Source organism: Petaurus breviceps, unplaced genomic scaffold, assembly GCF_028583685.1.
Source record: "Petaurus breviceps papuanus isolate PSGF00001 unplaced genomic scaffold, PetGlider_PUasm1.0 188, whole genome shotgun sequence".
Taxonomy (NCBI): domain Eukaryota; kingdom Metazoa; phylum Chordata; class Mammalia; order Diprotodontia; family Petauridae; genus Petaurus; species Petaurus breviceps.
In genome coordinates, this window is record NW_027185804.1 from 1,374,600 (window position 1) to 1,399,601 (window position 25,002).

General features: G+C 40.6%; 1 protein-coding gene across 30 annotated transcripts in view; it reads left to right on the forward strand.

Moving 5' to 3' along the window:
- SOX6 (SRY-box transcription factor 6) overlaps window positions 1-25,002 on the forward strand; it is a 672,513-nt gene that overhangs the window by 625,518 nt on the left and 21,993 nt on the right. For 26 of the 30 annotated variants that reach the window (XM_069091122.1, XM_069091109.1, XM_069091111.1 and 23 more), the window contains 2 exons: window positions 20,550-20,783; window positions 23,654-23,870. In XM_069091122.1, coding sequence (XP_068947223.1) covers window positions 20,550-20,783; window positions 23,654-23,870 — 451 coding nt within the window. The remainder of the gene's footprint in view (window positions 1-20,549; window positions 20,784-23,653; window positions 23,871-25,002) is intronic. The other 4 variants (XM_069091112.1, XM_069091124.1, XM_069091113.1 and 1 more) reach the window with 1 other exon arrangement.

The window sequence follows — 25,002 nt, forward strand, 5'->3', positions numbered from 1 at the left end:
GGTTAGGTGCATGACCTCCTACAATCTTTTTATCTCTCTGGGCTTGAGTTTCCTCATCTATAAAATGAAAGTCTTAGACATGTTGACCTCTAAAGTCCCTTCCAGCAAAACTCCCATGCTGCTGGGATGCATGACTGGTTCCCACTTTCTCTAGGATTGGGAAGCAGCCCTTTAAAGGGGTAGTACCCTCCCTCCTGCCTCTCTTCCTGACTTCCTCTCACCCCCCTCAGCAAAGCCCAGAAAGACAGGTGCTGCCCCAAACAAACAGGCAAACTTATAAATAAATAAACAGCACAACAAGAACCAGTACCCCAAACTACCACCTTGGAGGGACTGCTCTTCTGGGTTATTTGTGAAGCTGAGTTCATGTCCAGGGTTGGGGTTGCTGGCATATGCCCATGGACTTTGAAAGGGCCTGAATCTCTCAGGAAGCATCATGGGCACTGACTCTCGAGCCCTGGATAGGGAGGCAGGGGGCTAAAGGCCACTGACAGAGGCAGCTGTGCGTGCGCATTAACCACTCATCAAAATCAAATGACAAAGCCCCACAAAGGGAAAACAGAAATTAAAAATATAAAAGGCAAATGGCTTCAACATTTTATTTTTAAAGTCCAGCTGTTATTTGGCTTGAATGTGACAAGACAGCATTTCTCGCTCACCACGATATTTATAAATCCCCCAATTCATCGGTGTTGAGGATGTGCAGAACGCGTTTTTGCCCTGGTTGGGGCTGAAGCAGTGGAGAGCTTCAAAGGGGCTGACTGCCCAGATCCTTGGGCTCTAGATAGGAGAGAATCAGGAGAGAGGGGAATATCAGTCACTGTGAATCCATTAAGACTGATGCACAACTTTTACTTTTTTAGCAGATATCTGTGTGCATTTTTTTTGTCTTCCTCAGAGCTCTGTTTAGAGGAGGAGCCAATCCTTATCCCAATTCACTTACTGTGGAGCAATGTAACATAGTGGAGAAAAACCCAGACTGGGAATCCAGAGTCCTGTGTTCTAGTCTCAGTGCTACTAAAATTCTGCTTTGTGAGCTTGGGCAAGTCATTTCCTTCCCTGGGCTTAATTTTCATCTTTTATAAAACAGTGGATACGAAGTGGCCCAGATGGTCTCCAAGCTCCATTACAGTCCCAGTACTCTATACTGCGTTCTAAAGTCCCCTTTCTGCCCCCTAACATTCTGTGTTCTCAGGTACTTCCCAGCTCTAACATCTTCGCTATAAGACCCCTCCTAGTTTTGACATTTTCTGTTCTATGATCCTTCCTAGCTTCTCTCCCAGTGCTGATATCTTCTGATGTATATTTTAAGAGCCCTCCCCTCTCTGACATTCTCTGTTCTATTTTCCAAGTGCCCTCCTATTTCGGACAGTCTATGTTCTAAATTCTCTCAGCTCTGACGTGCCCTGTGGTGTATTTTAAGGTTCCTTCTGGTTCTGACAATTCTATTTTATGTTATAAAATGCCTTCCAGCTCTGAAAGTCGATTCTCTCAGGTCCCTCTGATTATCAATGGTCTTTGTTCCAAGGTCCCTACCAGTTCTGACATTCTGTGATCCTCAGGTCTTGAGAAAACCCACAATGTATTTTGTTGTAGCAAAGATGAATTCTCCGTGATGTCTTCCTGACCTCTAGGGCTTCATTCATTCAATAGCAATAGATAGATTCCTTCAGCTGGTAGAGCTTACTAGATAAATGACACTAGATCTGTCTTTTCCAATGTCCTAAATAATTCTCTTTCAGTAGGAAGGAATACCCCAATCTTAGACAAAGACAGGATGACCTCATTTTCATATATGATCCTGTCAGGCTTAGAGAGTTGAAAGTATAACCTGCTCTGTGAATAAACAGCTGCCTTTGGTTCAGTAGATCATGAACGGAGGGCGCATGCCTTTAAAGAACTGTCTTAAGTTGTAGGGTTCTCTTCCTTGATCTTACATCTTCAGAGAAGGAGGCTGGGGCTTGGCATGGACCAGGAAGCCTAAGTCCATCATGCCCAAGCTTTGCCCTTAGGAGTCTTTGTCAGTATTATATCTCAAGATGGTCTCATCTTTTCAGATTGATGATGACCCACGTCATTTTGGAATGGAGATAAATCAGGAAGGTTGTCCGTGGAAGCTTTTCAGAAGGCCCTAGCTCGTGATAAGCAGACTTCTCAGAGTCTGTTAACCCTTTCTCCTCCGAGGAGGTCAAATGGTTTGTTTCCCAGGACAACAAAGAAGTCCTTGGCATTGCCTGGGATGAGATCTAAGCCCAACTCCTCTTACGCTTTGAGCTTTGAGGGTCCTTAGATCAAATTCTTTCCTGGAGAAATTCCTCATATATGAACCTGTAGAATTTTAGAGTGAGTAGAGATCTTGGTAGCATTTTCCAACCTCCTACCCAGCTCTTGTCTCCAGTGACAAAGCCAAGCTTTATTTCTGTGTCAGATAGCTCTCATTCATCAAAGCAAGCACCTACTGTGTGCCAGTCACCAGGAGATACAAAGCTAAAAATTATGCAATCCCTTCTTGTTATAAGGAAGTTCTTCTTTCTACTAAATGGAAATCTGCCTCCCTATAACATCCATCCATGAGGTCCTACTCAGCTCTTTGAATGAGCATGAAACTCCTTTTTCCTAGCGATAGCCTTTTGGATATTTGATAATGGATTAGGAGACCTGAGCTTGAATTTAGGTCCCATTACTGTGTGACCTTGGGTCATTCAGTTCCCTCTCTGGACTTGAGTTTCCATAAATGTTAAATGAAATGATTGGACCAGGTAGTGAAGCCTATGAATGTCTGACTTCACTGATCAATGTTTAAAACAATTGTGTGTCATGGTAGACTGCGTTGCCAATCTCAGTGACCAAATCTACCAAGGAGAAATTGTTTGTGAGAGAGCAATGTAGATAGATGTCAGATCCTGGAAAGGGGAGAGGAAGACTGGAACTGGCCATCTGAGCAATTCTGGGGAGAGAAGGGTAGAAAGCAGAAAGAGGACATTCCTACTGGATGGTTCTTTTGACCCTGAAAGTGATCTTGGCCTAGTAGGTCAACATATACTGAATATTCTTTCTATGCTGAGTCCTACACAATGTGCTATGGGGGAGTAGCAATATAGTCTTTGTCCTTGGCTTCAGCTGAAAAGCAAGGATAATAGAATGGGAAGAGTCCTGCATAAAGAGTTCACAAACTTGGGTTTGAATCCAACATTATGACTATGAGACCAGAAGTACATCACTTACAATCTCTGGGCCTCAGCTTTGCCATTTGTGAAAGAAGTGCTTAGATTAGATCAGAAGTTAAACTTGGGTTCATGAACTTTTTTAAAAAATATTTTGGTAATTAGGTTTTATCATAATTGGTTTCCTTTGCAATCCTTTGTCTTTTATGTATTTAAAGATATCCTGAGAAGAGGGTCCATAGGCTTCCCCAGTCTGCCAGAATGGGTTTAGAACCCTTGCACTAGATGAACTCTAGCCCACAATCCTTTGTTAGTCTAACCCTTTCAGTACCAAAAAAAGAGAATAAAAACTCATGTTGGAAAGGCTAGGCGATGTCAGCCAAAGTTGTGTTTGGACACTGGGGATCTGGCCTCCCACAACTTCAGGGAAGAGAGTGGACACTGGCTTCTCTCAGCTTAGAAGGATAAGCCCACCCTGAAAAATCAACTCAGAAGACAATGCTGTGAGCCAGCAGACAGCCGAGGGGGTTTAACAGGCAGAGATGGGAGGGCCTGCAGAGCAGCCTTCAGAAAAAAAATAAAACAAACAAGCCAGAGTTCAGAGGGGCCATGCTTGTGGCCTGGTGCTATACTGTGAAGATCACAAAATGTATTTTACTGTGGATATAAATGGTTTTACAGGAGCCTGTGCACCAGTTTATATCAGTACTATATATAAAGTGCAGCCCTCTTAAACAAACAGATAAAGTTCTCTTAAGGAAATATATTTGCTGCATCTTAAAAGCCCCAAAATAACTTTTAATGTTGGTGGAGAACAATTTCTATTGAATCCTCCAGGTGATGGAAAGCTCCTGTTGTCGTAGAAGAAAGAGGTTTAGGCAATAGAAGCCACTGGTATGGCACTTCCTGACTGCCCCTGAGCAGGTCAGCCTGGACCTGCTACATTGAAACCTGACAGCAGAAAAGCCTGGCCACAAATAGAGCATTTCTTTAGCCCAGCAAATAACCTTGGCCCCCAGTCAGCATGGTGCTGGACCTCTGTGACTGGTTTTGTTTCCTCACCTTGTCTCCCTTTCCAATCCAGCTTAAGAAAAAGACATTGGGTTAGTCACTGGAGATACAAAGACAAAATTAAATACATATTTTCTGCCTTCAAGTAGCCTCCATTTTACTGGAAATCTTTTGAAGCAGAAGAGTGGAGTGGCCTGTGTAGGACCAAGTACAGACACACTTTCTTAGAAATATGAAAGCATGTTTCCTTTGCCCGCCCCTGCACAAAGCATATATACACCATCAGTCAAGAAAGAAGACCCAGGTACCAGCCAGAGTTGAGGTTAGAGACAAAGGCCACCTTCCCACTTCTCGGCATCCTATCAGCCTGCTTTACCCAAACATCTAAAATCACAGTGGACTTGTGTGGTAAATGAAGGTTCTGCAGTCTATACAGGCCAATTTTGAAGTACAGGAAACTGTGAAGTTTTATCTCCTTTGGCTATAATCAAGCAAAATGATGAATTTTGTTTTCATTATTCACTTATTCATTTACTCTTTTCCTTTAACCAATATTATTAATTGCCTCCTACATGCATGCCACTGATAATGATTATGTTAGTAATAACTGTTTTATGGTGCTATGAGTTTTTTTTTTAACTTTTTCCTTCCAGCAATCTTGTGGAGTGGAGAGTAGAAGTTTTTACAGATAAAGGCCTCAGGAGGTAAAGAAACATAGTCAGGACCACGCAGTTAGAACACACAAGCCATAATTTGAACAGGGGTCTTTTGGCTTAAAATCTGATGGTCTATAGTTTCTTGTTGGTCACATGTGCACTGGTGAAGGTGTTGATTTACAGATCATAAATGTGGTAAAGCATCCAAGGTGTTGTCACTGGAGATTTTCAACTCACCTCTCTTACTCTGTCACTAAGGTTTTCTTATTTGCTCTTCTTGCTGCTTCGTGGAGGATCTCTTTTTAGCAATAATCTCTGTCTCACAATTGATTCTGTACAATTGGTTATCATCACAGAAGCTGAAGTTTCTGTAGAGAAAGGGAAAGGAATGAGCATTTATATAGGGCCTACTATGCTCCAGAAACTATGTTAAGCACTAATTTCAAATATCTCATTTGTTCCCTGCAAAAACCCTGTGAGGTGTAGGTACTGTTATTATATGACTGTTTGAGGAAACTGAAGCGAAGTGTCTTGCCCCCGGTCACACAGCTAAATGTCCGAGGTCACATTTGAACTCAGGTCTTCCTGACTCCAGGTCCAACACTCTACCCCCTGCACTACCTAGGTTTACAAAGTACTTTCTTCACAACATCCAGGTGATGTAGGTTGTATCAATATTATTATCTCAACTTTGCAGATAAAGAAACAAGGAGGTTTGAATAAATTAAGTGATTAGCCCAGGATATTCCATGACTTTATTTAGTACTAATAGTAGCAGCAGCAGCAATATAATAATTTATAGTTAGCAAAGTACCTTGAATATTTTACCTCATTTAGTCCTTACAATACTCCTCTGAAGTAGGTAGCAGAAGGTATTACCATTCTCATTTTACAGATGAGAATTAAGGCATGGGAACATGTAAGTTATTGAGCTACTATAGATCAGAGTCAGAACTTGAAACCAAGTCTTTCGCTTTTAAGTCTGGGACAATTTCTGCTTTAGCACGCTGCCTTCAGGGAACCAAGGTGTACAGTCGCCAAGGCCCTAATTGGATTGTGCCCACAAGAAGGCACAAAGGTAAGAATTCATCACTTTTTGCATTATATTGTAAACTGTTACATTTAGGGGTCAGTCTCTAAAAAGTAACCCTACACTAAAAGCTAATATACCAAGTCTAGTCCTAGGAGAAAATTTCATAAGCAATATATTCAGTCATTTAAAACTTATTCTAAAAATGCAGATTGAAGTTTACTGGTGTGTGTATACACACACATATACATACATAAATATTATATATATTTATATATATATATATATATTTCTTCCACTTTTATAGCATAGAGACAGTTTCATGCTGTTTCAAGATAAGTTTCCCATTCCAAGGAAGGATTGGTCCTGAATAAGGACAAAATGAAAGTGGGAAATTGTTTGTTGCTCCTGGTTTCTGTAGAGCTGCTCATGGGATGGAGAAAGCCAAATCTAAATCTCTGGTCTTCTCCTCTTTGGCTTTGTCTGCCACAGACCTGATCTGAATTTGAAGATCTGAACTGTGTTCCTCCAGTGGACACTAATTGATGGAAGAGGAAAGTCTCTTCCTCATTCCCTGACTTTGAATAGATCCAAGGATTTAGTTTCTTCCCTGCTCTGGTGCTAGTGGGTAAGCGATGAGTCTTGCTTTGGGGTGTTGCATCTTCACTGGATTTCAGCTCCATTTTCCAGTGGTCATGAAGAAGGATGCCTGCTCATAAGTATCACTGACAATAGGATGTGGAGTAGGAGTTTCTGATGGGGTGGCTGGCTTGCATCAACGATAGACGGAGTTAACATGTTGAGGTAGGAAGGCTTATGAAGGAGTAATAGCATCGTGCAAACAAAGATAAGAACTTCCCTCACATTTGATATCTAAGTCACAAACCAAATAGGTCTAAAATTTTCCTTAAGCCATTAGATAGGAGGTAGCTTGATGTAGTGGTGAAAGCACTAGACTTGGAAACGGGAAGACCTGGGTTTGAATGTTGCCTCTGATGCTTATTACAAGTATGACTCTGGGCAAGTCACTTGAAACCTAATTTCCTTATCTGTAAAATGAAAATACTAATAGCTGGGACCTCTGGGTTGTTTGAAAGATCACGGGAGATAATGTATATATGAACATTAAGTGCTAAGTAAATGTTGCCAAGACACATAGGTAGCCCAGTGGATAGAGCACCGACCTTGGAGTCAGGAAGATCCAAGTTTAAATCTGGCCTCAGACATTTACTCATTACTTTGGCAAATCACTTAACCTCTGTTTGCCTCATTTTCCTCATCCATTCCAGTATCTTTGCCAAGAAAATCCCAGATAGGGTCATGAAGAATTTGACTGGACTGAAACCACTAAGCAAAAAGTTACCTATTATTATTTTGATTAGAAAGCTCCCAGTGAGGGACTTCCTCTACCAGTACAAACCAATACCTTCTAGTCTCAAGGCATTACCTGGGGTACTAAGAAGTTCAGTGACTTGCCCAGGGGGCACACAACCAGTGTGTATCAGGTGTGACATTTCAGCTAAGCTCTTTCTGAATCCAAGTTCAGATCTCTGGCTAGTATGCTGCTCTCCTCAATGTCATCATCAATGATTGTTGTTGTCTCATTCCCATCTCCTTTGCTGGGATTCAGATAGAAATGGTTCTTAGACAAGTCACTACCCTGCTATTCCTTCTTTATATTTAATGTTTTACAAACATTGTTCAGGTGGATAAAATAGCTTCTTTTTGGAGCTAGATGAAACTATGAGGCTCAAAGCTCAATCCCTGTAGGCCCACTGAATATATCCTTTGTACAACTTGGGTAGTAGATAGAAAAGCAGAGATGATAAGTACCTCATCATGCTCTCACATGATTTTGATCTCTCCTGCTAGGACTCTATAATTTTAAAACTATTCATTCTACATGGGTTAGAGATTTTGAGTATTTGTTATGATAACATCAATTTAAAATGTTAATATATATATATATTTTTTTTCTGGGTGATTGAGGACAACTGTTTGGTCTGTGATAGTGGTCTATTTGTTATATAATTTATTAGTTGAGTTTTCCAGGATATTTTGAGGTCCACAATTGTATCATGGGGATTTGTGCTGACCATCTGTCCATCAGTGATAGCAAGCTTCTGATATGTAATTCTAGCTCCAAGGACCTGTCTTTCCGGGTACTTGGAAGAAGCAGTATTTTGCAGCCTGTAGTGATGTGTTACACAGTCTCTACTGTTTTCCTTACACAATTTGCATTGATTGCTAAATCTGGACTCCTTAAGGACAAACTTCCTGTAAATTTGGGTGGCAATACATAGTCCTGAATTGCCATCATAAACCCATTTTCATTTTTTTAAGAATCTGCAAGATTCAGCCATTTGTTTGAAGCTCCCTTGTTAGCAAGTAGTTGGTTAAGTTCACATGGGTATTGTTCATGGAGGGCCTTTTGATTTCATTTTTGGATTTTTGCCATAGGTTGTATCTGAAGGTAAACTGCATTTGGTTGCATTTGACAAATCCCATAGTGTATGTGTGTGTGTGTGTGTGTGTGTGTATATGTATATATATATATATATATATATATACACACACCTTTCACCCATTTACAATTATCAACAGTTTACTGTTGTTCAATGAAATGATGTCTATTTTTTCTAAAAGTATTTCTATGTGATTTTTTTAACCTATTCATCACATGCTCTGGAAAAATGCCATAGGATCACAATGTATTTAGAACTCTAGGAGTCCCTAGAACTCATATGACTCAAATGGTGATGAGGAAAGTAGAGGCCAGAAAATTTAAATGGCTTAATGAAGGATATATAGTGACAGAAATGGAATTTGAATCCAGGTCCTGTAATTTCAAATCAAATGTTATTTTTATTATGCCATGCTATCAGTCCTCTTCATCCATTTTTTAGCAAGGGAATGTTAATTTTCCTATCACAGTCTTAGAGTGACAGCCTTGTGTTTTATTAATATTGTATGGGCTATTATTGTTGCTGTTGTTATTACAGATATTAACTCAGGGTCAGGGGAAGCAACCTACCCAAATGGTTGCTTTGTTTGGGACAGGATGCACAGCTTTAGGGATAAGCAGACTACATGAGGTAGCCATGCCAGATTCTCACCTTCCCTTTATGGCTCCAAAAACAAAAAGAAATAGTTGGCAAAGCACAGAAAATAGTTGAGGAGTACTTGTCTTATAAAATTTAGGATCTTAGAATTAGGAACTATCTTAGAAGTTGTCTAGTCTCATGTTGTTCATCTGTATCAGTTGAATCTGATTCTTTGTGACCCCATTTGGGGTTTTCTTGGCAAAGATACTGGAGTGGTTGGTCATTTCCTTTTCCAGTCATTTTACAGAGGAGGAAATGGAGGCAAACAGGATTGAGTGACTTGTCCAAAGTCTCATAGCTAAGAAGTGTCTGAGGCTGGATTTGAACTCAGGAAGATGAGTCTTCCTGACTACCTGTCCATTTTGTCTCATATACCCAAATTTAATACAAATTTTATTTGTAATATGCCTTATAATCAAGCCTCTACTCACAGATCTCCACTAATGAGGTCCTCTCTACTGTATGATGTAGCCCATTTCATTTTTGGATCAATGAGAGGGTTAGGAGGTTTTTCTCGGTATTGAGCTGAAATCGACCTCCCTGTAACTGCCACACAGATCTCTTAGTTTTGTCCTCTGGGGTCAAGGAGAACAAGTCTAGTTGGTCTTCAACATCAAGGCATGTCAAATACCCAAAGACAGCTGCCCTGATTCTTTTCTTGTCCAGGCTAAACATTTCCAGTTCCTTTACCTGAGGTACATAGGGCATAGTTTCAGGTCCTCTTGCTCACCAGTAATATTTCTCAGATACTCTCCAGATTGCCAGTTTCCTACCTAAATGTTGCACATGGAATTGGACACAATATTTCTGATGTGGCATGACCAGGGTAGATGATAATGGTTCTATAACCAAGCAAATTTTGGACGCTGATTTTATTAATGTTATTTAAAATTCGTGTGTGTGTGTGTGTGTGTGTGTGTGTGTGTGTGTGTGTGTGTGTGCAGAGCACATGGGTCATTTGTACATAGAGATTCTTTCATCAAATCTTTACAGTGAAGAAATTATACTGACTATTCCTTTCCTTTTATTTTTCCTCCATTTTCACCAAGATAAGAAAATGCAAACTTCTCTCAGGACCAGTCATGCTTAGAATTCTCCATGTCCTGACAAGTAGAGGGTTCACCAGGAAAAATAAATAGGAACAAGAAGCCAGTGAATTAAAGTTATTAATGACCTTCTTATCTGAATGCCATTGGAATAATTCAATTGTCTCCAATCAGATCATTTTAGAAACCAATTTCGGTGTCATGTTAGTGAGAGTTAGGAAAACTGAGATCCTGTCATATCTCTGCCTATAACTACTGGTGTGACCTTTGACAAGTCACTTCTCCTCTGTGCCTTGGTTTTCTCTATGTTCTAAGGGCTCTTCTTGCACTAACAAATTATGTTCTATTTTCTAAGAGGTCTTTGACAGTCTATGATCCATCTTTTTCCTAATTATATCTTGCTATGTTCTATGTTAGAACTTAGAAGTTCTCTCCCGGACCAACAATTGTATGTACTAGGGCCCTTTCCGACTCTAGGATTCTAAAGTCTGTGTTCTGAGGTTCCATCAGTTGGTGTGATTCAGCGAGTGTGTAATACCTTTTCTTAAGAATTTTACTATCCATGAAGTCCCATTGTACTTTTGTCTGCTTAAATGCTCAAAAGATGTAGCATCTAAACAGGTAGGTAATATTTATAAGGCCAGGAATATTAGAACTCAGGATTATCCTGGAAGCGATAGGTTCTGGGACCTCTGATTTGCCCAACAAGTCAGTGGGTAAAGCATGGTATCATAAAAGTTGCATTTTTTTAGGGATGTCCGTGTACTGAGGGGGAGTGGTGCGACTATGTTCCTCAAATTCAGCAGTATTGAGTTTATTGGAATTAGTCTCATAAATAAGCCCATGGGTTTGAGGGTTAAGTGAACAGTCTCACCCTCCAAGTCAGTGGCCTGTGGGTTTTCCTTCAATTGGGTTCTCACTCCCTACATTTTGCTTCAAGCCTAGGTTGAATGAAGCCCACGGAGTTTGCAGCTCACAATCACTGTACTTTGGGATTGGGGTGGGGGGTGGTGAGTGGCAGGGAGCAAAGAGGGAAGGTCAGCTAAATCTCAGCCAGCTTCCCCTGGAAGGGTTAGGAACCAGAAGCAATTTCTGTCTTATTGTAGCTCCAGTCACCTCTGGGCTTTAGCTAAATGGGTCCTACTGCCTTAGCTCAACATTTTACAAGTCTTACTTATTTGAGTACATATGGAGATGTAAATATCGACAGAGTAGCTGATACTCTTGTGTACAGGTTGAGAGAGAGAGAGAGAGAGAGAGAGAGAGAGAGAGAGATCCATCTATCTAGATTGTCCTGGGAAACACTAGTTTAATCCAGATAAAGAATTTTGTTTAGATATGTGAAACAAATGTAACTTAATTAAAAAAGAAGAAGAAGAAAGAAAGAAAACTCTGCCTCTGAAACGGAAAGCCAGGGACTCTGGAAAATATAGACGGGTATCTTGCTGGCTAGAATTTCCTTCATTTTGCAAAGCCACGAGCCACATGCATCAGCTCACCACAAAGTCATTAAGTCTTTTTAAGCTCAGATGAAAAACATTAACAAATACCACAAAAGGCTTTAGTATGGCCCCTTTGTTCATTCACATATGGCACGTTATAACTCCTGCGCCACTCGGGTGGTGTGTTTGTTTAAGCTGCCTCCATCAGGCTGGGCCCTGAAAGAACAAAAGACATCTTGAGCAATCCTAAGCAGGAAGCGGTCTAATCTAAACATGGTTTGTGACACTCTAAGTAGAATAGAAGGGGGAGGGATTGATTAGTCATTAATGTCCAATTGGCTCCATATGGATGTTGCAATAATAAGGCCTTTCTCAAAGCAGTAGCACAGTTATTGAATTAGGGGTTTATGTTTCCTCCGAGCTGACCTTTGGGAATTCCCATTTTTGGTTCTTCTTGTTGATGTTTCAGGAGAATGGAGTCTCTGATAGGGAAAATTGAAGACTTCTCTGCAATAACCCTTGCTCATAATGTTGTAAATGAGCACTGCGTTTACTTAGCAGAGTTTGCATCTCTGCCACATATTCCAGTTTTAATCACATCCTTGAATCTTTTAGTAAGGGAACATTCAAACAATCCATTCAATGTTGGCATGAACCTCATAACTGGTAATGAGTTCCCCTAATGAACCTAGCTGTGTTTTAGAAGTACTCTCCTTCTTGAGTGTGGGTAGTAGATGGGGAAGGTGCCAGCTCAAGAACAGGATGATATTGGCATATAGGGGGGATGTCAGCTGGCTGGACAAGGACTGTGACATTTGGTCTTTCTTACCTAAATTGAACATGTTTCCTGGGATCAGTTTACCTATTTCTAGCTTTTTTTCTTGGAAAAACCACCCTATAGAGTCAGCTCGTAATTTCTTAATCTTCAACTTCTCATGGTATCTCTTTCAGAGGTCTTTGACTACAGATAGATAACTGAAGGGGGAAAAATGACCCCTTTGGGAAAAACAATAAGGAATTAAAAAAATTCATATGTGCCTCCAGCTATTTGCTTGGTCAGTGAAGGTTTGTAGTTTTTGGAGGCTACAACATTTGCTACCTAATATGTTTATGAAGAGGAAAGTACTTTGTAAACCTAACAGTGATATGGAAATAGGATCTTCTCCCATGTCTTTGACCAACCAGGTTCAATTAGGGAAATTGAGAAATTATGGCCTTGCATGGGCTGTTCCATGGCTGCAAAGGAAGACTAATGGCCAGGGTCTGCAAAGAGAATGAAGTAAAACAGAAACAGGAAGAGAAGACACTCATTCTTTTCTTATCCTTCTAGCTGATTGTGGTACTTTTATGTTTTTCTGTCAATTTAGCCATGAGAGCAGCCAAACTTTATTATATTGGCAAAAAGAAATATGTTCTAAAACATAACCATCTTCCTCATTCTGAAATTCACCTCTCACTCTGGTGGAATAGTATGAATAAGAAGTTTTTAGAAGGCTATAAATGTCACAGACAGAAAACGGTCAGCTATTCCATAATTTAATATATTACATTAAGATAAATTTGTTGTTGTCATTTGGGAGGGCAGGGGTGAGGAGGGAGTGTGGGGAAGAGGGGAGGAATCAACATTGATGAAAAAATACGACAGGAATGCCAATACCTCCCTTTTTTCCTAATTTTTGATTTACTTTTCTCAATTTCTTTAATGATCTATTTTAAAAAATTTAGGCCCCTGATATGCTCCTCATTTTGTATATTAGCACAAACAAGGGGTAATCAGCTGTATCCTCCAACTCCAACCCAAATCTCACATGTGAGCCTCAAAGAGATTCTATTTGACAGACAGGTTGAAGGAGCTAAGAACCTACTTATAGTTTGAAATGCAGTGATTGTCAAGAGTTCTGATGTGCAACAAAACATTCTACATTTGTCTCTCTCTTTATTAATAAGTATTCAGTTACAGCTTAAGAGACCACTCAAGTATTTCCACCCTTCACTATAATTCTTTGTATAAACAGGACCATTTTCTCTAATTTACCTTGGACTCAACATAGTCATTCTCCTGAGGCACCTAGGGACTCTTCAGCACAGTTCCAATGAATCAGAGAATTTCTGAGCTGGGAGGGATCATTTCATTTGTCTAGTCTGACTTGCATATCCCTGACAAGTAGTTATCCAGCCCTCATTCGATGACCTCTGGTGATATAGAACTCACTACTCTCTGAGGTAGTTCAGTTTTGAAAAGCTCTTGTGTATGTGGTGGGGTGGGAGAGGTGGGGGGTGGAATTCTTTCTATCAGAAATCTACCTCTCTGCAGTCTCCACCCTCCTTTCCCACTAGTTCAAATTCTTGTTTATTAGGTCAGTCAGGACAAGTCTCAACCCTCTATATGAGAACCCTTCAAATACTTGAAGACATTTATTCCTTTTAATTTTCTTCATCATCATCATGATGACACGCTTGCATATTTTGTAAAGTTTACAAAGCACTTATTCCCATAAACCCACACCCATCCAGAAGGCTACTTTTCTGAATTGAATGTCTCCTAGTTCTTTCAGCCTGTCCTTGTACAACATGATTTTCAGTCCATTTGCCATCCCAGTTACCAGTCTGTAGACATGCTCCAAATTCTCAATGCTTATCCAAAAATGTGATGAACAGAATTGAAGTTGATACAAATTCTATCAAGGAGAGAAGGCTGCAGGATGATCATCTCCACTGAGCTGGATAACATTCTGCTTTTTAAAAATCAAGTTTATTGATGTTTTTTTCTTCATATCACATATATTTTCTACTATATCTATTCCCTTTCTACTTCAGAGAGCCATCCCTTATAACAAAGAATAAAAAATGAGGGGAAAAACAATTCATCAAAATTAACCAAATTATTGAAAAAGCCTAACATTAAATGCAGTGTTCTCCCCCCTACCTATGGGTTCACACCCCTGAAAATAAGGGAAGAGTACCAGAAGAGGTATTTTATCAGCCTTCCTTTGGAACCAAGTTTGATCATTACATTTTTACATTGTTCAATTTCAGTTGTTTTATTTTTGTTCTTTCCATCTATATTGTTGTACTCATTGTTTGTAGTTTTTCTAGTTCTGCTTACTTCACTTTGCCTAAGTTCATATAAGTCTTCCCATACTTCTCTGTGTTCATTTTATTGATTCTCCATATGCCGTGCTGTTCCATTACATTCACATGCCACAGCTTGTTTAGCCATTCCCCAGTTCATGAACATCTATAGCTCTTTGCAATCACCAAAAGTACTGTTATAATTATTACCATGCCTCTTTTTAAGGCAGACTAAGATTGGATTTGAGATAGATAGGTTGCTCAGTGGATAGAGCACTAGGTCCAAAGTTACATAATTAACATTTCTTAAATATTAAAATCTCCAGAATATAGTGTAGATACTTTATGGAAAATTTATGGAAGGATATGGATCAGAATTGGAGAGACGGAGAAGTCATGGATAGGTTGTAGTAGGGAATATATTTACTGAAATGATAATGGTTCCATCCAAATAATCAAAGCTTACAAAGCCCTTTCTTTGCAATAGCTTTGTGAGAAAGGAATCACAGGTATTAGTATTTCCATTTCTCAGATGAAGAAATTGAGTCTAATATGCCTATAATTAAACAGCTTATAAGAGTCAATGGTTGGTTTCAAAATTAGGTTTCCTAAGTCCAAAAGATATACTCGTCACATGTTACCCTATCTATGTATCGTTTATGTCCATCATAATTTAATTATAAATTTTTCCTTCATTTAAAAATTGTGGATTGGCACATCACCCTGCCTGAATTTTCTGTTTTCTTTCTAAATGGAAAGGTAACATGGTATAGTGGACAAGGGATAGGTTTGGAGTCAGAGGACTGGGTTCAAATTCTGTCTCTGCTGCTTTCTCCCATTGTGATATTAGTTAAGCTTTCTGGCACCAGTTTCTCCCTCTGTAAAATGAAAGGGGATTGACTAGGTGATCCCAAGGTCCCTTCTGCCTTGAAATCCTCCTCTCTTCCTGAAATTTACAGCAGGAAGCACCCCTAGAATAATCAGAAATAGTGTGAGACAGTGGAAAGGATGCTGGGCTTAAGTTGAGTTGTATACTGTTCATTGGAGTATTATAGAAGGGATCCTCTTGAGTATGACTCAGCCCAGAAGGGCTCCAGATTCCTGACTACTTTGACTTTCTGTGATGAATCTGCCATTGTCTTGAGTGCAAGGGAACATTTTTCTCCCTCAGCTACATGGGTAATGCTAGTCTCTCAGTCATTGTTAATGGATGTTGATGCTTCAGTTGTCCATCTTTGGTCTTCTGTAGAACTGCCCTGCCATGAGGGTTCTCCCTACTCTAGCTCAGGCCACCAACTTCTTTTTAATCTACAAAACTGCATCATTGCCTTTATTTTTTTTTAAATGCCTATGTCCCATTAAAAGAGGAGTGGGGGAGCCTTTAAGGAAGAGAATCAGCCACTGAACCACAAACCATCAGAGCAGGAGGGAACATTAGTGGCCACTTGAACTCATCTTTCTTTTCTAGAAATTGAAGCCAAAAGGGGTGACTTGGTCAAAGTCACATAGTCAGTTAGTAGAAGAACTAGATTCAAGGCTGAGAAAATCCTAGATACACAGGTGTAATCATTTTAAAGCAAAATTATCTTTTCATTAGCTGGGTACTCCTTTCAAAAATGAATGAAATCATATTCTCTTTTCTTTGTACTTTAAAACATAATAGCAATAAGTTAATTTTAGACTTCAAATGCATAAATGGGGGGAAGAGAATTGAAAACAACTTTAGCATTATTTTCTGTTCCCTTTGAAACAGATTATTTTTCTGATCTTCTTACTCTTCCTTTGAAGACCTTAAAAATGTTTTTCAATTAAAATTATGAATTTAAATGCAGAATTAATACTATCTGGCATTGACACATTAAAATTATAGTCTCGAAAGAAAGATTGTGGAAAGTTCTGGTGATTTTGTGTCTCTGAGAACTTTCAGTCTTTCTCTTATATTTTGGTCCAACCAGACTTCAAGTCCAGGTGAGCTGACTATAGAGGCTTCAAAGAAACCAACAGGTGAGCAGCTTATGAGAAGAAAATAGAATTGGACTAGACTTCTTATCAGAGGAGTTAGAAATCAATCACTTTTTTTTTTGGAGGGCAGTTGGGGTTAAGTGACTTGCCCAAGGTCACACAGCTAGTGTGTGTGTGTGTGTGTGTGTGTGTGTGTGTGTGTGTGTGTATTAAGTGTCTGAGGCCAGATTTGAACCCAGGTCCTCCTGACTCCAGGGCCGGTGCTCTATTCACTGCGCCACCCAGCCACCGCTATTCAATCATTTTTCAATTCGCAGTTTATTAAGACTTTAGTATATGGAAAGACAAGATGTTAGGGATTCCAAGATGACCTGAAAACATAGTTGCTGCCCCCAAGGAGTGTTTGGACTCAGATCTTGTCAATTTTTTTTTCATTCTCCCTCCATAGCATCTTTTCCATCCATCCCCATGTTCCTTCCCACTCCCACTCCCACTGATGCTATAAACATGTGCACAAATACTGCTGATGATGCAAAGGAAAATGTGATAAAAGCAAAGAAAAGTGTTAGGCAGAGAGCTCTGAGAATTTTTCAGAAGCAGAGATCATTTTCACGTGGTAGTGATGGTAGGGCAGGGGGCAGGGGCAGAGGGAGGGATCAGGAGAGGTGGCACATGACTTGGGTCTTGAAGGAAGAGAACAGATGAAGGGGGCAAGGAATTTATCTTAGACATTGGGTAAGTAGAGGCATGGATTGCACTAAAGGAGGGCAGGACCCTAATGAAGACAAATCTGATGGGATAATACTGGAATGATACACTGGGGTCAGATTGGAAACATCCTAGAAGACCAGAAATAGGGAGATCTACTGTTATCTGGTAGACTGTGGGGAACCACTGAAGCTTTTGGGCGACAGAGAAATGACATTGAATGGACAGTGCATTAGGAAGGTTATTAGAATAGCTGAGTGAAAGATGTTTGAGTAGAGACTCGAGGCATGTACCTTGAACTTGTACCTTGGTAGATACACTGAGTGGAAATGAGAATAGATTCAATTCAGTGTGTGGAGGCAGAGTTAACAGTAGGAGATGTGAGAGAAAAAAAAGTCAAAGACCCCTCTGAGCTTTGGAGCTGGAGTAAGTTGGAGCCATCATTCATAGATGTAGAGATATCAGAGAGAAGGGCAAGCCTTTCTTCTTACTTTACCATCCTGCCTCTCCATACTAAGAAAAAGGAAATAGGACATTTCAAGCAAAAGCCTGAGGATTCTCCATTGCCCAGCGAATGGGGGAAGAAAGTAGTCTGTCCCTTGCCCAGCTGCTTCCTGGCTGAGTGTCTTGAAGGCATCCATCAAAGCCTCAATGCAGACTTTTCCCTCTCTCTATTAGTGAAGAAACTCCCTAAAGTTTCTCTTTTTCCCTCATTCTGCTCCTGACTCAGGGGGAAAAAAAAAAAAGCTTCACTTCTTTGTTTCATGGGGAGTGGAAAGTGAGAGCATTAAAGATGGCCTACAGTGTTAAACACCTGTGGCACAGCAGTTAACTTAAAATAATATTGAAATGTCTTTTCATCTGACATTCCCCACAAACCTGTCTCCTTTTATGTGTATGTGGGCAAGTATATAAATCGCTGAATCCGTGTCAGTTGTAAAGTAATGGCATGGAGGACATCATAAATTATCCCGGTGATCCTCAGGAGAAGACACTGTGTCGTATCTGAATAAGTGTTTTGCTCCTAGAGTAATGTATGCCTTCATCTGGCCCAGCAGTCAGCATATTGCCCTGTGTTGATGGATATTGTCAGCTTGAAGCTACACTACATTTCACTGCGCAATAAACATGGCTGTCAAAGCCATAGCAAGTGAAATCAATTTATCCTGTATGGTCAGTGCATTTTAAATGAAATTAATGTACTGTGGGGATGGTGGCAAAAAGGTAGCATATTAGTTATGCATCCCATGCTCGGGGACTTTCCATGGAAGGAATCTCTCTGCCTAGCTAGTGGGGTCCAAAGGAAGGGGGGCTGGCAAGAAAACTGTGTTTGTGAGCCCTTTGGGATAACCCCACCCCCAGAGAGAATGGGAATTCAGCAGAATAACCAACTTGTTCTTTTTATCCTGTCTTTTGTTGGAAATAAATAATGGCCATGTTTATGAAATAATAATGCACTTTAATGTTCTAATTTATTATGGACTTTGACACCAACACATTTCTACTTAATCAAGGTATCCTGAGGTAGAGTGGTCGAGCCTAAGATTGATTAGTCCACATTGCTTCTGTACAATAACTCAATTGAACTGAAAGGATTTACTTTTTCCAGAAAGCAGTAATGATGCCTTTTAAAATATATTTTGCTTCTTTCTAAACTTGTAAGGGCAGCTATTCTGGCTTTTTCATAAGGGGGATTGACAGTAACAATCTCTCCTGCTCCAAATTCGAAGTATAGACATTCTCCAGCTACATCGATTTGCCAGGGCACCCCTTGGGCTTCTGGGGGTGATAAAGCTGCAGTAGAACTGAGGGCTTTGGTTTCTCAAGGTAGGGAAAAACCAAAACATTTATCAGGGAGAGTCAGAAACTTATTTCTATAATCTATATAATACTTTTCTAAAGTCTATTCATTTATACTGTTAAAACTCTGAAAGGGGGTGATTGTAGGGGCTACCTTAGTCCCTTTCAACCTGTCGCTTATAATGGAGCTCATTGAACTTAGGGAATAATACTCCTTAGGGAAGAGGCTGGCAAGGAGAGTGTGAATTTCAACATAACTGTCATGAAGTCACTCAATTTATAAGGAAGTCTGCCTCAAACCTCAATGCTCCCCATCTCTGTGCCCTCAGACCTGAGTGTTTCTGGGGATGTCAGCTTGATCCTAGACTTTGGAGCAGAATCGGGGCAAGAACTCTGTCTACTAAACCAAAAAGGTTTTGTCTATCAGTGGCTAAAATGATCTTAGACACAGGCAAAAGGTAGCAGATAAACAACATCAAAAGTAGGAGCCCAGAGCCCCTGAAATGAGGGGATTCCTAGTGTTTTTCTGAAAAAGATAAGTGTTATGGGAAAAACAAAGCAATTTATTTTGCTATAGGATTTTAGAAGGCAATTTGAGAAGATAAAGATTCTGCAAGAGGCCATCTAAGAGGGACATGCCTTTCTTTCCCCAACATGCATCTAGTATAAAAGAAACATGTGAGTTTGTCCCGCTGATTTAGTTGCACTTTGGGACTTCAGGAAATAATGGTTCATTGGAATTCCTTCTGTCCCCTACTATGTGTAGGGGACTTTGCTCAGTCATAAGAAAGATACAGAAATCATTCAGAAATAGCCACCCCTGCCTTCTTGGAGCTCACAGTCTGGCTAGAAGGACCTGGTACATATATAAATGAGCAGCACTGTTCAGCAGCTGTATTCCAGTCTATTTTAATTCCATAATAATTTATTTAGTGCCTACTCTAAGCCAGGCACTGTGCTAAATGGGTATTAGGGATAGGAAGATAAAAATGAAAACAACTACCTTCAGGGAGCTTACATTATACTTTGGAAAACAACATGTACACATGTAAGTAAAATAAATACAAAGTAATTTTTAAGGGAGGCTCTTACTACTGAGGGGATTAGAAAAGGTTTTCATTTAGGTTTTATTATTTCTTTACTTAGCAGGGATTCTTAACCTTTCTCATGCCCTGTACCCCTGTGGCAGTCTAGGGAAGCCTGTGCACTTTCTCAGATTAATGTTTTTAAATGCATAATATAAAATATATAGTATTACAATATATACAAACTCATAGGTCGATATACAGTTTCCAAACTATACTTTAAAAAAAAATGTTGCCATACCCCAAATTAGGAAGTGGCCCCTGAGGCGAGCCTAGAAAGAAACCAAGGATTCCAGTAGTCAGAAAGGAGAATGACCGTCCAGTAGGGCTTTAGGTGGCCAGAGTTTGTGTAGAAGCCGAAGGTGGGGAAGGTAGTAGAAAAGGGAAGACAAATGAGCCAGGCCTAGATCTGCAATCCAGCTAATAATGCTTTGCACCCGTCTTGTGTCTTCATGCCCTGACATTCCAGGAAGTAAAGCCGTGAATGGCTCTGCAGCTAAACTACAGCAGTATTATTGTTGGCCAACAGGAGGTGCCACGGTGGCTGAAGCCCGAGTCTACAGGGATGCCCGGGGCCGGGCTAGCACCGAACCACACATCAAGCGACCAATGAATGCTTTCATGGTTTGGGCAAAGGACGAGAGGAGGAAAATCCTACAAGCCTTCCCTGACATGCACAACTCCAACATTAGTAAGATTCTAGGTAAGTGCCCCAGCTGGCTTTCTTCTCAGTGACTGCCCAGTGGGGAAGGGGAGTCAATGTGGGAGGGAAGTAAACCAAGAAGGGGGGGGGGGGAGAGGAGACTGTTTGGTTAATTGCATTCCGAGGAAGCTCAGGAAGCTCGGACAATGCAAGAAACCTTGGCCTTTGGTTGTTTGCCTCTGTGCCATTGCCATTTTCCTCCTTTCCCTTTTCCTTGTTCTCTTTTCCCTTTTTCCTTCCTTTCCCTAATGCAGCTCAGACCTCCTGAGCTCAAGCAATCCACTAGTCTCAGCCTCCCCGGCAGCAGGGACACAGGCATAACTCACAGTACCCATCTTGCCCTTTCTTTTCACAGAGCTGGCCAAGGTGAAGAATTCCTTTCTAAGACAGTACTATTAACATTTGCTTGCATGCATTTTAGCATCTCTAAGCTTTCTGCTGACATAGTAATAGGAGTGCAGGAAAAAGAGGGTTTTTTTCCCCTCTCTTTTGTAGAGGAGAGGCAGGGAGACCCCTGGGTGTTAAATTCACAGGCTGCCACAAAGCCTTAGAAACACTCACAGACCTTACAGTTTTCTGCTACAATAATTCCTTGTAATACACCCCATTACAACAGCTCATCAGAAACTGCTTGAAAACCCAGAGAGGGCATGAAATTCAGGCACTATGAACAGTGCCTCTAATGATAACTTGGGAAACTTGTAAAATAGAGTTAGATTCATGTTAATAAGACACGACTAGTTCCAAACTATTATTTTATAATAGCCAATGGAGCATCCAGACCGCAGGTCAAAGGCCCTTGGTGTGGCGGCGCCCTTCCATAACATTAAGCAAGTTCCCCGGGGCTGACTCAACACTTGCCTTGGCCAACCAGGACAGAATTGTCCTAATGCAGCTCCTTCAGTTTGGAGTTATTATCCCCAACATATTGAACATATTTTATTCAATATGTCGCATTAGAGTCAACATGTTTCTTTTTTAAGGGAGAGAAAAAAAAACCCAACAGAATGCAGCACTGTTCTATTTAAATTGTCATGATGTGACAAAATTCCCAAGGAAGCAGATTAAGATGCTTTAAACACATTTAGAGCCAGAAACTGTGGTTTAATTTTTTAAATGTTTTGTTCAAAAGCAATAAATATTTAACCTGAATAAATATCAGTGATTGGGGGCATACACAAATACACATGTTTTGCCTCTAGATAAATAATTTAACTTAATTCTGAGACAGTGTGAGTCAATGACCTCTTTGCAAATTAGAAACATACATCAGAATGAAGAGTGGTGAAAAGTTAAAACCCAGGCTTGTCCTTATAGCCTTTTAAGCTAAAGATAGATTTTTTAAAATGTCACTAACAATAAAGTACTTTTAAAAAAATCAGTATTCAACTAAGAGACATATATGGATGCTATGGTCTTGAATCCTAGACCCCTTTTAACTGAAATGTGCTGCATAAAGACAGTTGATATATAAATATATGTGTGTATATATATTTTTTTTCTGTAAGCAAAACATCCTGGAAATCAATGTTTCTCTGTCCTAAAGTTCAATATCTTGCTTGAAAGTTTTCATAATTTTAGCCTGCCATTTCAGTAACAACATGAATAGGCTTTCAGTTGGGTATAAATCCTACCCTGTTTAAAATTTGGCAGCTGTGGAGAATCTATATTATTTGTGTGCATTCTGCGAAAAAACCATTAGGAGTATAGTAACTGTATTCATTAAAATGTAAACTTTTGGCATAAATATTTCAGGAGTGCCAGAAATACTCTATCTGTTCGGCATGGCATTAACCTGCCAGAGGCTAGGCTGGCATGCAGAAAGCTATGTGCAGACACTCTCAGCACCTTTAGCTCCTGCCCCCGAGGAAGGAGCAGAGGAGGGCCATACTACCAGGGCAGATGTGGGGTGCTGCTGGTTGCAGACACTATTTGTACAACTTTTTCATTTGTTTACGTAGGGACAGAGTAGCTGCCATCCTGTGCTCCCAGCTGGATGTAACAGCTTTCTTCCCCAGGGAAGCACACACACAAAAATGCAATTTGTTACACTTAAAAAAACACATCCCTTCCTTGTCAAGTGTTTAGATAATTTTTTATAAACAATATTAGAGATTTGAATACTTCTACCTCTTCCTGTATAAACTGTATTAAAATTTTTAGTCATTTTATTGGTGTAACTATGAATGAACGTTTACAATCCTTAAAAGTGGTATATATAACTGCAACTCTGCTTTCCGGTCCTTGAGCTAAAACTTCCCCAGGAGAGTTCAGTGCTTTTAATTACTACTGGCCAAAAGAAGACAATGTGCCCAGACAGCAGAGTTTTAAATCCGTTAGGATGTCAACATCTGCTGGCCTCCTTTCAAAGGGTAGGCCTGTCCTACCCTGGATATTCGGTATGTGAGAAGCACTTATATTTCTGGAACCAAGTGAACGCATCCTAAACTTCCTGGATCACTCTAAACAATTCATAGTCTTCTTTATCAGTTTAAATCTTAAAAAAAGAAAGGGTGAAGGAGGTGGGGGACAGACAATTCAGGACTGGAGTGGAGTTGGGATAGTCTTGTGAATTAAGGCTATTGTATAGTGTAACTCTGACTTTGGGTTAGGAGAAAAGGCAATTCAACCAAGGATTATTAAGTACCCACAACGTAGAAATTCCCATGCTCAGTGCCAGGGATCTACAGATGAAGAATGGCAGTAATGGGATAGATGATTATAGAATGCAATGCACACTCATCTCTAGGCCCATTTTGGAAGATTTGGGGGGGCTGGTGTTCAGAAATGCCACAGAGCAGGGGGAGCTCAGGGGGTGGTCAGAATGTCCCTTTTTTTCCCGTGGGACCTCAGTGATGTTTTGTCTACAGGCTCTCGCTGGAAATCCATGTCCAACCAAGAGAAGCAGCCGTATTATGAAGAGCAGGCCCGGCTGAGCAAGATACACCTAGAGAAGTACCCGAATTACAAGTATAAACCCCGACCAAAACGCACCTGCATTGTTGATGGCAAAAAACTCCGCATCGGAGAGTACAAGCAGCTGATGAGGTCTCGGAGACAGGAGATGAGACAGTTCTTCACTGTAGGGTAAGATCTCTGCTCTGGGCCACCCAGGCTGTCCTGCCCCCCACCCCCACCCCCACCCCCTGCTCGGGGCCCAGCTGGAAGCCCATTCTCTCATTCCTCCAACACCTCCCATGGCCCAGGCACTCACTACTACCTGCACCTGGGACTCTGCTAGCAAAGAAACAAAAAACCGTTCTTGCCTTCAGGGATCTTACTTTGGGAGGGGAGAGGGGGGAGTTAAGGGAAGGGTGAGACCAGATAAGAAAGTAAGACTGTAAGATACAGATAAGAATGTTAGCATATACAAAGTCATTTTGGAGGGGGGGAGGGTACTAGCAACTGGGGAGGGAAGTCAGAATAGTCTTCCTAAGGAGAAGGAACAACTCCATAAGAAAGCTGGGAATTTGTCTGGAGTAGGCACCACTGATTAGGTTGTGATTCTGGTCCTGATATGTTATTTCATTAGTGTGATGCAGTCTAGGTATAAAAAGGCCCTCCACTGATGCAGAATGGCAACTCCTCTGTGATTTATGGTGCCAGAAAGCTGCCTGGGGCATGGAGAGGATAAGTGGCAGCTTAGCCCTGGTCACAGTCAGGAGTAGGAACTGAACTCCTTGGCCTTCTCTATCCAAAGTTTCTTGTTAGGAGGTGACTTAGAATCCATTCAGTCTTACAAGTGCACACGTGGCTCTGTCCTGTAGCAGTGCCCTTCACCCAGGATCCCAGAGAAGCTTGCTCTTTGTCTTCTAAACGAATCTAAGATGGTTGGCGCCCACACACCATGTTTTGGATAGTTTATTTAAAACAAACAAATAAACAACCCCCCCACCCTCCCACCCCAAGCCTTAAGAATCCCCAGAAGCCTTGTAGATTCCCTGTATTGCGCTTAGGACTCTAATCGCAATAGTCTGCTTTTGTTGTGGGCTCCACCACGAGATAATTGACCTTGACATCGGTTATGGGGCCCTCACTTTTTGGCTCAGAATACTGGACTCCTGTTGCAGTAAATTATTCTGCGGTGGAGGCAGCAACAATGTGGATTTTTCTTGCTGAAATCAGGAACTAGACATGTTTTTGATATCTGGGAGTACGATTTTATGTCATTCTGTTTAAGAATTAGGTAATAGATTTCTGGTATAAATTTTGACTTGGC